The sequence below is a fragment of the Eulemur rufifrons genome, chromosome 16 (assembly GCF_041146395.1).
Source record: "Eulemur rufifrons isolate Redbay chromosome 16, OSU_ERuf_1, whole genome shotgun sequence".
Taxonomy (NCBI): Eukaryota; Metazoa; Chordata; class Mammalia; order Primates; family Lemuridae; genus Eulemur; species Eulemur rufifrons.
The window spans coordinates 6,114,184-6,127,694 of NC_090998.1; the positions used below are offsets into that span (position 1 = coordinate 6,114,184).

At 48.1% G+C, this 13,511-nt stretch overlaps 1 protein-coding gene across 1 annotated transcript in view; it reads right to left on the reverse strand.

Moving 5' to 3' along the window:
• Nucleotides 1-13,511, reverse strand: part of ANO2 (anoctamin 2) — a 346,649-nt gene that overhangs the window by 9,969 nt on the left and 323,169 nt on the right. Inside the window, exons 19-21 of the mRNA XM_069489336.1 lie at nt 5,771-5,923; nt 5,379-5,431; nt 3,229-3,410 (exon numbers count right to left, since the gene is read on the reverse strand). Coding sequence (XP_069345437.1) covers nt 3,229-3,410; nt 5,379-5,431; nt 5,771-5,923 — 388 coding nt within the window. The remainder of the gene's footprint in view (nt 1-3,228; nt 3,411-5,378; nt 5,432-5,770; nt 5,924-13,511) is intronic.

A 13,511-nucleotide genomic window follows, 5' to 3' on the forward strand; every position in this document is an offset into this window, starting at 1 on the left:
TTAGACTTCTTGAGGGCGGCACTGTGTCTTGCTCACTGTCATGTAGCCGATGCCACGCTTACAGTAGGGTCTCAAAAGTATCTGCATAATGAGCCTATGATCCTCACAGGTACTGAGAGTAGGGAAAATGATGGATGCTCCAAAAGTCATTTCAGCTTGATCTTGGGATGATTTGTTTTCTGCAAATAAATTTTCTTGGCAGAATCATAAAGTATGTTTCCTACACCAGCCAGCCATATAATCCTGCCTACTTACAGGATAGAAACAGTGGAGAGGAGGCTACCAGAGCCGTACAGCCAGATGGAAATCCAGTGACTTTGAAGGCAGATACAAGAAAGCTCAACCAGATCCACGCATACTCATGACCCTGGCGTCCTGGGCAGCTGAGTGGTGCTCGTTCCCTGGTTTCCCGATAGGGCTGCTGGCAGTCATGCGGAGCTTGCTGACACAGTCCACACTGACCCAAGTAGAGTTGGGAGATGAAGAAAGACTGGATTTGGGCAGACTCGATTAAAAGAAAACTTGCCTACCTTTAAACCTACCTTTAGCTTGCGCTATAGGCACCATTAAAGTCCCTTCTCGTTGAAGCTGGTTAAGCCACTGATTTATCGGGAAAGCGTATTCATAAGTGTTAGTGGAAGAGTCAATGGTCAGGGGGAGGGGCAAGGTCAGATTCTTGGTGCTCTGTGATAGACAAGTACTTCCAGACTGACTAAGAACACAGGTAGCGTGAGCCATGCTTCCCCACACAGCAAGTCACGTGGAGGTGAAGACCTGCACCCTTGCATGGGTGTGAGCTGTAGTTCAGGGTCTGTCACTAGAAACCTCTATACTCTTAAAGAACTCTTCAGTTTTCTAAGACTGTTTGTTTCTACATAGAAATGAGGAATTGCAACAAGATGATTTCTACGATTCCAGGTATAAAACTGATTTTGTAATTCTCACTTTTCAGTGACTGTTTGTTTAATGCAAACATGTTGACTGGCTTCATGGACTCTCATAGAACAGACCTAGATGCTACTAGAAAAGGCCTAGAGCTGGCCCAGACTCTCCGTACCATGGAACTACATCTTTCGGATCTGCAGACCAAACTCCACACCACGGACAGACAGTCTAGCATGCCAGGCACACACAGAGCCCCTGGGCAGGGCGTGGTCTAGTGGCAACCCTGCCTGCAATATGACTTCAGTACAACAGTCAAACTCTTGATCGCCCCAGATGTGAAAACCCTGCAACATCTAGGCTGATACAAGTCGTTATCTGTGAGTAAATTTATTCGTCCATTCTTGGGTCTGGTCCCTGGTTTTTCATCTTTTCTTGGTTGGCTACAGTTGAACCCTGAAGTTGTTGTTCCTGGGCCAGAGTACCCTTCTGTTTAAACCATGGATTGGATTTCGCTCCACCATCTGAGTTGGGAATACCACTTAGTCCTCTCTCGTCGGTGGTCTCATAAGCAGCTGTCTCACGAATGGCTGACCCAGGCACCAAGGTGTGCCCTGTGGGAACGCAAGGCACAGCTGGAACACCGCTGTTTCTATAGAGACCTCAGCAGCTTTTACAGCAGACGTTGTTGGGGATGTTCCGAGAAAACCCTACATTGGTCCCACAATACCTCCTTCTAGGTTTTGTTATTGTGGTAAATACTCTGTTTTGTTAATATATGAGGTATATGAGCCTTATTGGGAGTACCATTTAACCAGGGTACAAAGGGTTAAATAAATTATTCCTCTCTGCTCTTCTTCTCTTTATTTGCCCCCTTGGGTGAATAGCAGCAGAGAGTTTTCTGTTTCTTGGCTTCAGTGACCCTGTGGTGACCTTCAATCATGACGCTAAGTTGGGTCACTCCAGATTTCCAGTTTAGTGTGTCTAGGAGTCAGGTGAAAATTATTTCTTGGATTTCCTAACATCATTTTAAATATAACATGATTGAAATTATTATTAAATTTATCATATTTGCCATAAAGTCAGAATCTCTTAGCCTTAGCATCTTCCCTGTCCCTGTCAGTGGAACCACAATTTCTCAGTCCCCTGACTTCAGCCCAAACTTTGGAGACATTCTTACCTCGGCCTCTCCCATGTCTATTGTCACCAGCTTTGCAACCTATTATATGAAATGGCTCATCTTCTCCCTTCTTCTTGGTTTCTTCCACCACCCTGGTCTATGCCTGAATGGCTCGTGTCTATGCCCAGCTGCCTCCCTGACTCTCCCAGCTTCCCCACCTTCCTCTCTGAGACCGGATCACTTTTCCCAAACCTACCTTTTATCTTATCATTCCCTGACATTAAACAGGCCAGTATCTTCCTATTGCACGCATTAAAATCCCTGTCAGATTTCGGAACTTCCCATTATGTACTTCCTCCCGTCTATTCAAATTCAACAACATTTTGGCTTGTACTGCCCTCGGAATTTCTGCACATGTGGTATTTCCTGTATCGGTCCCCATTAGTGTCATCCAAGCACTCTCCTTGCTAACTACATCACCAACATTCCGCATTTACCCCACCTGTGACTTGCCCGTGCTGACCCCCATCTAGAATGCTCTCCCTGTCGTCCTCCAACTCCAGCAGCCCCTTAAGGAGTCCCAGCCATTCCATCCTAGTCCCAACAGTCCCCCCTCCTCTGAACACCCACGGCGCTCATATGATCATGGAGTAATCTACTCTTTCCTGTCTGTTCTGCTTGTTTTCTTCCCACCAGATCATAAACCCCTTGGATGGTGAGGACAAGGCTGTATAGTTCTTTGTCTGTCCCATACCATCTAACAAGAGGCGCTCAACAAATATTTGCTGATTCATTGAAATTGACTTATGATGGGGGGAGCAGGAGATAAGAAAAGGAGAAACAGTCACACGTCACTGAACAATGGGGTATGTTCTGAGAAATGCTCTTCAGGCCATTTTGTCATTATGTGAGCACCACAGAATGCACTTACACACACCTAGGTGGTATGGCCTACTGCATATCTAGGCTAGAAGGTCTAGCCTACAGCTCCTAGGCTACTAACGTGCACAGCATGTGACTGCCCTGAATACTGTGGGCAACTGGAGCACAGTGGTAAGTATTTGTGTCTCTAAAGATAGAAAAAGTATAGCAGAAATACGGCACAATCTTACGGGACCATTGTTCTATGAGTGGTTCATCACTGACTGAAACGTCTCTATGTGGCACACAACTGTAATTCTCGGTCATCCAGATAATTATTGGATCTAGCCTGACGGTTACTTTACCTGCAGAATTGAACCTCCTGGTCAAAGTGTGAGTTCTCCGGCTGCGTTCCCTCCTTCAGCTGGCTGATGTTGAAAAAGGAGAGGGTGTGGTTGACAAAGCCATGCAGAGTCCCGTTGTGACTGTAGGAGTACTGGTACACGAGGCGGGGGATAAAGTCGGAGGTGATGGCGATGACAAAAGCCTGAGGGACAGACAGAACCACCAGCACTGAGTAGTCAGGACACATGCTGTCCAGAAGCCACAGGGTCCACTTGGCTGAGGGACTGTCCACTCTTGGGCTCTCGATCAGGAGGAGCTGCTCTGATTGACACAGGAGCACATGCAGCACTCTCAGGTCCCTGTCCCCGAGCCTGTGCCACTGGGTTTTCTGGCTTTTCCTCCCTTTGTACGTATGAGTAAATCCACCACACAGTGGCTCTCAAGAAATTGCAACCACTGCAGCAAAGGACACTAAGCCAGTTTGGACCATTGGGTGCTAGAGGGATTAATCCACCTCTAGCACATTTGAATTGGCACTGGTGTTCGCCAAGCCAAAACAGAGAGCACGATTTTCTAAGAAAATTGCCGGTCGTGTTGAGTGTGCTTCTTAAGGGCAATGGACAAGGAAATTGAATGGCCGTGTGCGTCTGCCCCTGGGTGGCACCAGAAAGCCAGGACTCCCAAGAGTACAGTCCCACAGTTCCTTCAGTTGGGCCACTATCTCTCAACACTTTTTAGCACATCAAGAAATAAGAGTTGTTCCTTTATCCATTTTACTTAAGAAAAGTGAGACACAGAGGGGAAGGGAATACGTCCTGCTAGAAGCAGCCGCACACACCCAACATAGTCTGGAATATCTGAGTGCTCCATATATGTCTCCAGAGCAAACCAAATGACAGATGAACCGTTGTGTGTTTGAACATGGAGGAACTTTCTGCAAAGAAAATCTTAAATCTTTTTGGCAGGTGTTTAGGCTGTATTCTGCACCCACAATTAAAGCCTTTTACAAAAATGTGGTTTAGATACTGTTTTCTGAATGTGTATGTGAGTGTGCACGGCCATAACTGTATTTGAGAATGAACAACACACTGACAATAATCACAGCTACAACTTACTGAGCACTGGTTATACGTCCTTTCCTCATCCCACTTAATTCCCAGAATGTCCCTATTTGGTGGGTACCATTTTACAGATAAATAAATGGCACCTCCCATTTTACAGATAAATAAACAAGCTTTAGAGAGGCCAGGGAAGTAACACTTTGTGTCACTCTTTTCTGTAGATGGAAAGTGGTTAACACTCAGGGCCTCTCTTCTAGTAGACACAGGGCCAGAGTAGCTGCCGATCTGTTTGCCAAACGTGACACTTAATTTCTAAGCCTCAAAATGAGCACTTCCTGCATCAAAACATTCAAAACGCTGATTTCCTCCACCTCTCCTCACACCTCCCCAGCCATCTTACGTGTTCTTAGTTAGAAACGGGGGCAGCGTCAAATCAGTGTTTCTCTCCCAAGGGAAAGTGGGCCGTGGCTTTCTGGGAGTGCGCTGAGCTGAATGATCCTGTCCCGGGAGGTGGAGCAGGAGGCCCTGCTGGGCCACCATCCACCCTGAGCATGACAGAAAAGCAAACGCTGGCTGGTGCCCGGCAGGATTTCCACGTCTGGCAAGGCAGTTAAGGAGGTCACACCAGGTAGGACCCCTCTTCTTCCACGTCCTACCTTAACCTGCACAGTGCCCGAGTCCACGGGGATCATTAAGGCTTTGCCTTGGCAACTTGGAGGGACCGTAATTAGGAACCGTGGCCTGGGCAATGCTCCAGGTATTGTTTAACTCAGGAGTAGGGTAAGAAAGGAAAGAGATGAATAGATACGTAGAATTCTTTCCTCATTATCCTTGGCTCTGAGGAAAGATCTGATTTTGACTCTTACGGCTAAGGTATGCAGTCTGGTGGATAATTACCTTCTTTCTCTCAGTGAAATGAGAAATAAAAGTGCCAGCTCTGGCGACAGCATGGTGAGTTGCAAGGCACGTGTGCACCAGGGGCTGTCTCAAAGCTCCAAATGGAAAGGGCTGGGGGGCGGGGGGTAACAGGCTGGGCTCCTGCTCGGAAGACCTTAGCTCCCCCGGAAGCACTTCCTACAGAGCTGGGGTGTCAGGAATTGAGCACTTACGTTGCTGATAACAGAGAACTTGCCGATTCCAGACAGAATGTCAAACCAGATTCCTGCGAGACAGAAAAAGGGCGTCTGGGTCACTCCCACTCTTGGCCCAGTGATGACGATGCTGCAGCTCAAGGTGACGTTTTGCAGGCAAGTTCCCAGGGGAGGTTGGCCGGGCTTGTATGGAAGGCTGAGGTGCCCCCTGTCTGGAAGCTCGGGGCACAAGTGGGGATGGATAACGTGGCTCCGGAGACCTCCCCGCACCGAGGGTATGAGGGTGAGGAACCCAAAGGGGTGGAGAGGAAAGGGCTTTCCTGACACTATGTGACGGTGGCTGGTGGCTGGAGGGGACAGAATGGTGGGAGGCAGGTGGGCCTGCTGGGGCCTCTGAGCCAGGGACATACCAATGTCTTTGGTTCTCACAGCATCGGGCCGCCGCAGCTCTGTAACAAACTTCTTTGCATCAAGCCGCACTTCAATGACATTGTTGAGGAGGGCAAACACAGGTGCCAGCGGGAAGGAGGCCACAAAGAGGGTGACGAAACCGAACTGGATGACTGGAAGAGAGAATGGCAGGGGAGGCGTCAGCAAGGCAAAGCGGGGCTCAGCTCAACCCTGCCCTGCCACGCAGCCCCTCGTCCCTTCTCACTGGGGCCTCTTTGCCACGCTAGCGTTTCTCAGTCCGCCTTTTCCTCGTGCACCACACACACACACACACACACACACACACACGCATGCATTTCTCTCTCGGGACCCGCAGGTCTGCTGGTCGCTGCCGTCACTGGGGCAAAGCTCTGTCTGGGGCACGGTGGAGAGACAGGAGCAGGTGACGCCTTACCTCTTGCCGTCCCTCTCACCTCCATTCACGAATCCCATTCACGTCCCCGAGGTCGGCAGACTTTCTCAGTAAAGGGCCAGAGAGTAAATGGTTTTGGATTTACAGGCCATATGGTCTTGTCACAACCACTCAACTCTGTCCTTGCAGAGTGAAAGCAGCCATAGGCAGCACATAAACAAACGGGCACACCGAATTCCAATAAAAACTTTATTTACAAAAGCAGTAAATAAAGCAGGCTGGATTTGGCCCGCGGGCCATAGTTTGCCAACCCTGGATATAACTTTAAAAACCGCCTCCCAAATTTGTACTCTTCTCCCCATGTCTAAAGTCACTGCCTTTGTTTAGAAAGCTTATTCACCCATAGCGCATTTATCGGAAGCTGGCGCAGTGTCAGGCCCTGGGCCAAGTATTTGAGGAGACAAAGGTCTGGTCCTGCCTCCGAGGAGGTAGGTTTGGAGGGGAGGGATAAACGTGCACAAAGACACGCAGCAGGTTTTGCGTGTGCCAGGGGCCGTGGAGATCCGCGGTGTGGAGAGCTCAAGTCTGTCCAAGGCAGGGACGGAGGGAAGTCCCCACACGGAACACCTGAGTGCGGTCTTGAAAGACGGGCCTGCCGATTCTGGGAGGACTGAATCAGAGACATGCCAAGCCCGGGGAGCACTGTGAGCAAAGGTGTGGTGGCAGCCTGTGCCCTCAGCAGCTGGATCAGTCTGGGCCCTACCAGACCATTGCAACAGCCTCCTGACTGGTTTTCTTGTCACCAGTCTGCCAGGCTGCTAGAGTCCAGCCGGCACCCAGCCCCTGTAATCTGATCTTGTCACCTCCTTGCTCCTAAAAATTCCTGTTGGCTCCCCTCTGTTCATTGAATAGAATCCAAATGCCCAGCTTACATGCAGGTACTTTACACACTGCTGCCAACAGGCCTCAACTCCGGACATCTGCCCCACAAGGATCGTGCTCCTGCCTTCTCAGCCTTTGAACCGCTCATTCTCTTAATTTTCCTCGCCACACTGGGTCCTCCCATTCATCTGTGCACAAGCACCCTCTCTCCAGCTGGAAACCCTCTATGCATCCCAAGACCACCCAATGCCACCTCCTCGGCGAAGCCTGTGGCCCCTCCTGTGAAGCCCCCACCACCCTGTGCCCAGGCCTCCGCGCAGCATCACTGTGCACTGCTGTGACTGATTTACTCTTGCATCTTTGTGTCTCCCCGGAAAGGCAAGAGCTCCATCCACTCTAGGGGCTCGGTACCTATTTGCTGATGGAAACACAGTCCTGCTCGCAGGAAACTCTGTCTAATAGGACTTCCCTACATACTAAAGGTAAGTTATTAAACTTCTCTGAGCCTCAGGTACTTCAACTGTAAATTGGGAAAAATAATAATACCCACCGAATAGGGTTTCCATAAGGATCAATGACATTACATACATAATGCACTTAGAACACTGACACATAGTAACCGTTCAGTGAATGTTACCTATTATGTGTGATTTTATTCTAACTGGAATTAGGCTCAACATGTACAGCCAGATACTTATATGCTAAAAATATACAGACTTAAGGTTTAAACACTAACTGAAAGTGAGGAGACCCGACTTTCCAACGTGGATGTTACTAACTAGCTTTCTGACTGTGGCCAAGCCTCTCTGTTTCAATGGCATCGCCCTCCTCACTGACAAACTGAAGGGACTGGTTTAACTACCCTGCAGGTCTGATGTGCAGTAATGCTACGATGCTCATTCTCTTAGACAAGCTTCGAGATGGTAGACTCTTCCAATAAAGAAGGAAAAACCAGGACCCAAACTGAAAAAAAAAAAATTGTATTTTTATGAAGGGATAAGCCTTCTCTGCACTAGAAGTTTCAAGTAAGACAACAAGCACGGAACTTTACCCAGCCCGCCTGCTTTTAATCTGGCAGGCTGCTTGGCCCCCAGGTGTGGGCCGCTGCTCTTGCGGATACAACTCTGACAGTTACCATCGTCCTCGATGCCCAGTAAGTCCTCAGCAGGCCCTAGGAGACTGGCAGGTGCCTTTCGGTGGCAGGACACTTGTACCGGAAGGCACAGATTTGTCAAGGTCGGGCCCTCGGAATGACCACCTGGTGAGGTGGCTGGCCAGCAGGGATTGAGAAGGGGCAAAGAAATCCCAAGCAAGCTCTGGGAGCCAGTTCTAAATGCAGGGTCTATCGCATTTCTAAAATGAGGCTTTGCTGAGGAATTCACTTTTGAGTCAGGGGTAGGGAGATGAGCAGGGGGGTGGAAGGGGATGGAATTAACAAGGAAAGCAAAACAGATGTTAGACTAGTTTTCTAAAACCTATAAAATGCATGTCTGTATTTAAGTATATATATATGGATGTATCCTTATTTATGGAGTTCTAAGTCGGTCTTCTTGATTCTAATGGGCTCGGTTCAACAGGGCAAATGTTCTTATCATAAGTGACTTCCTCCAGCAGAACTGTGTAAACTCTCCAAAGCCTCAGCAAGGGTTTGGCGAGGAGACTGATGGGGAGGAAGAAGGACAGTTTACTTCCGAACGATTGCAGATGTATACAGCATGCCCTCACCACACTCACACGAGCAGTGCTCAGAAAGCCAACATCCTTCCAGCATGATGGGGAGAGTGGGACCCTCCACTTACTACTCTTCTCTCTTCATATGAACTCCAGAGACAGACATGACGCTGTCCTCTAGGGCTGCTCCGACGGTTTGCTCTTTCACCTTCCAGACACAGTCTCAGTTGTTCCTCTTCTCTCAACACGAACATCGTCCAGTGCTGGCTTGATGCTCTCTGGTAGCTCTTACTGATGACCCCATAACAAAATGTCTCATCTCGCATTAAGTCCACGTGCTCAGCACTGGACAGCCTCAACAGAGTAGGCTCGGCAAAGGCTGAGATTTCCCTACCCACGCCATTACTCCAGGGCGTCCTGGGCCAGGAGCACCCCTCTCTGCAAGTGTCCCACAGCTGCAAGTGTTGCCTGTCACACTGGGGACCCTGAGCGCTGCCAGGATTCAATCCAAAGAGGCAGAAACAAATAGGAAGCTTTGTTTTATCTTGGGGAGAAAAAACATAAAACCATAACCCTCCAGCATGCAAATTCCAAATGCAAGACTTGCTCTGTTCAGTCAAAGGCCAAACATGCTGTATCAGATGGGAGTCCTGGGTTCACCTCAGAGGACACAATGATACCAGCCTTCACCAACACCAAGATTTGTTTCTAAAAACAGCGAGCCTCCACTAGGATAAGGGTAATGCCGGAAATCCTCCACACGCTGCATAATAGAAGCCAGCTTGGCCTGACCAAGAACAGATTAAACCTGGCCGAGCCAATTAGGAAGAAATCCTTCCGTTGATTTTCAACCAAATCTTTACAAAGCCAGTTATAAAGTGCTCCAGAAATGCTGAGTTGGAAGCACAAAGAGTGGAAATATCCCTAGGTATAAACCCCGTTGCTTTTTCTCTTCTCACACTGCAGCAGCCAGGGATCTTTTAGAATAACCACCAGCCCTGTGTTGCCTGATGCCAGAGACAATTAAATCACGGGTGATTTCCTGGGCTTAGGTTAAAATAACAAGGAGAAGTGGGTTAAAGTAAACAAGACGGCATCCTGCAAGGACATTTCAGGACAATCTGCTCAGAGAAGACAAACAGTATAGTAGGTAGAGTAGAATGGACTGGCCAGGCCTTGGTGGAAAAGATCTCGATGAAACACAGCTCTGATTTTTCACTCATTTATTTAAAATTCTTCAGTGAAAATATCCACCCTCCCACGAAAAAGTCCAGACTCTTGACCTGGCATTCAAGGCCCTTTGTGATCTGACTTTAACTTATTTTTTCCAGATTCATTTCCTCCCGGCCCATGTTTTGTTCTCCAGGCAAATATTTAGCTGGTATGTTGGAAATCAGCTGTGCCTGCTTTCCAACCATTCCAAAACCATTTGTAATTCTCCAGACTCGCCATGTTTTCTACATGTCTGAGCCATAGTACATACCACTACTGTCTCTAATTTTCCTTCTCTTCTGGTCTGCTGAGTGAAGCTCTGTTCATCTTTCAGGCTCAACTCAACCTTCTCTGTGAAAACTCTCCACCCTCATTTCCCTCCAGCTCGCCCAGGTGGAATTAGGTGCCATGGTCACCACTCCCCGCTCCCACAGTGACTTGCACGTGCCCCTCCGTTCATCTGACCTGTCCCTAGATGGAAGCCCCTTGAGGCCAGGGACCACACCGGCCTCTCTTCTGAGACCTCACCATCTTTCATGGCGCCTGTCACATTGCAGATGCCAGAGATTATCTGCTTCGTAAACATGAACATATTTTCACCAGCTGTGAAACACACACACAAAAGGCAAAAAAAAAGAAATGTGCGAGCTAGAAGCATTGTACTTGATGACAGTGAGGAGAGAGGGCGATGAAGTATCAGCATCTCCTGCCGTAATTCTCATTGCTGTAACCTCCACAGAAGACTCTGAAGACAGTTGGAATAAAAGCAGTCAGTGAGGAGAGTCTAATCTAATGAAAATGATTATAATTTTTAAACATTTTCTAGTGTTTAATAAAAGCAACACAGTCTGCTTAAAGGGATTGAAAACTGAGGGCTTGAGAATTCCCTTTTGCTGGGCATGGTGGTGCAAGCCTGTAGTCCCAGCTACCCGGGAGGCTGAGGCGGGAGGACCACTTGCGCCCAGGAGTTGGAGAATGTAGTGTGCTAGGATCGTGCTGTGGATAGCCACTGCACTCAGCCTGGGCAATGCAGTGAGACCCTGGCTTTAAACTAATAATAATAATGATAATAATCCTCTTTTTGTGGTCCACTAACGAGCAATGCAACGTTCTACTTGAGGGACACACTGGTATGAGTTTGTCTTCTCATTCCGGAGGCAGTTACTGAAAGATTCAGCTAGAAACAGCCCATTAATATAAACACTTACGCAAAAGCACAGCAGGGGGAGGTCATCACTGTTTATTTCATCAGCCCATATTTCAAGGCTGTACCCAGTGATCCCCTTCTCTAAGGGTGAGAGAAGCCAACTGTGCTCTGTACTGACAGCATCTGGTGTAAAAAGAATTGCTGTGTTGATCAACCACATAAATAGGAAGACATAGTAAGGAGATAAACCATGAGCTAGACCCTCAATATGGGCCTCTGTCATTTAGGAAAATAGTGGAAATATATGAGAGCTCTCAATGTCCGTCATTCACCATCTGCCCACTCATTCATTCATTCAGCAAGCGTTTACTGAGCACGTTCTATATACTGGGCACCATGGTCATTGCTACAAAACAAAGATGAGCAGATTACTCTGTCATCCTTCCAAGGGCTCAGAGTCTGCGGTGGGGAAGACGGACATGTAGGCAACCCGTGGCAGTCTCTGGAGTTAGCACAAGAAGGGCGGCATTCTCGGGAGCGCTGTGCAGCACGGAGCAGGAGTAACTCCCTCTCACCCTGGGGGCCGTGGGAGCTTCAGAGAATTGTGATCACTCTACTTAACGTGAAGAACAAGTAAAGGAGGGATACGAAGGTTTGCTGGATGGTTGGCAGTTAAGATCCTTCCTGCAAATCCACTGATGGAAATTCACAAACAACTTAGGAAATAAAGACAATAAGTGGAATTCCCTTTCAATCTGCATGGAGTCACCTGGGGTTTACACAATGGATCGGGCTTTATTCAGAAACCTGGAGAAGTCATAACAGGAAGGGACAGGCTTGAAGTAACAGCGTAAGTGTTAGGAGTTTACTGTGTGCAAAGCAATGCAACACTGGGACAGATCGGTGAGGCACGTTTGGCTCTGACTTTTCTTTATGTTTTTGTGCTTAAAGGAGATGCAGTGCCCTCTTTTCCCAGGCCCACATCAAAAGCAGGGAGAACTGAGTTGGTGAGACCTCCCGAGTCACTTCCTAGAGAACAGACCGGTGAATTTCCAGTAAATGTTTACTGGAAGGACAAATGAATAGTCTGGCCTTCTCATGACTCACTGTTTGCTTTATCCACCTGCAAGACGGGAGTGTGAGGGACAGTCACTCACTCCCCTCACACCCTCCACGCTCTCGTCCACCCCTCTGTCTGCACCGTGCTGATCAGGGCATGCGTCAGAGGGGCAGTGAAACCAGTCGTGATTGGAAGGAAGTTCCCAAGCAACAAATGAGTACTGAGGACCTTTGTTTGCTTTTTTGCTTTTCTGCTACATCTTCCCAAATGGCTGTGCAAAAGTCAACAAAATGAAAATACAGTTAGGTTTGTGGGATTTTAGAAAAAAGGAAACAAGAGCACAGAAAAGAGGGCAAAACAAATATGCAAAGTCTGGGGACCCATAATGTCGCTGGGTTTGAAAAACAAAGTTCACTCTGAGCTTCCTGGTTGTTAGAGCAAGAAGAGAAATGGGAAGGCAGTACAGTTCTGTGTAGATTTGGACTAAAATACTGCCTTCCCTTCCCCCTTCCTCCCTCCTTTCCTTCTTCCCTTCCTAGGCATCTCCTGCACGGCAAACGCCTTCTGTACTCCACAGGCAGGTGCAGTATCCAGACAGACTCTGCCTTTTTTCTTAAAGCTGCATGGGGGAGGGACCCCTAGTGCAGAAAATGCCAACAATGTGTACCTCAGAAGCCAAAGGAGAGCAATGACCTGGGAGTCACCCTACTTCCCAGAAATGCTGGACCAGGACCCTGCCTGGATGCTACCTCAACTGTGTGGCATGCCATTTGGAGAAGATGGCAGGAGGCTGATTACCCTTCGGAATGACTCAGTTTGTATAAACAGGATGGCTCAGGGAAAGGAATTTCCTGGTTCTTTGAGCCATTGGCTTATAGTGCACATACTTAGAGTTCTCTGTGACAGAACAGGTGGGCTTCAGTGCTGATGGCTTTGCAGATATTCTAGAATGGCTCATCATTTACATCCAGCCTCTGTTGTAAATTTTAAAATTACACAGTGTGGTCCCTATCTTCCATGACCCAAGAATATCAGGGTTGAAAGGAATCTTGGGTGTCACCTCAGTCCTCCCTCCACCTAAAGCCTCAGTCCATTCTACCTTTTCCTTAATAAGTGGCCACTGTCACCTGATCATTGACAGGATGGGATGCACAGTAATCTCTGGAGACAGCAATTTCCATTGCTCTTTATCCTCTATCTCAGCTCTAAGCCACTGAGACTTTGGGGCATGACATTACTGTGGCAGCAGTTAGTTGTCTAATACACGGGTATTTTGCCTGAACTACCCGAATAATTTTATATATAAGTTCTTCAGTTTATGTTGCCCTAGGAGACCTGCTCTTAAGAGGACAGCATCCCCTAAGGGCAAGCACTTCA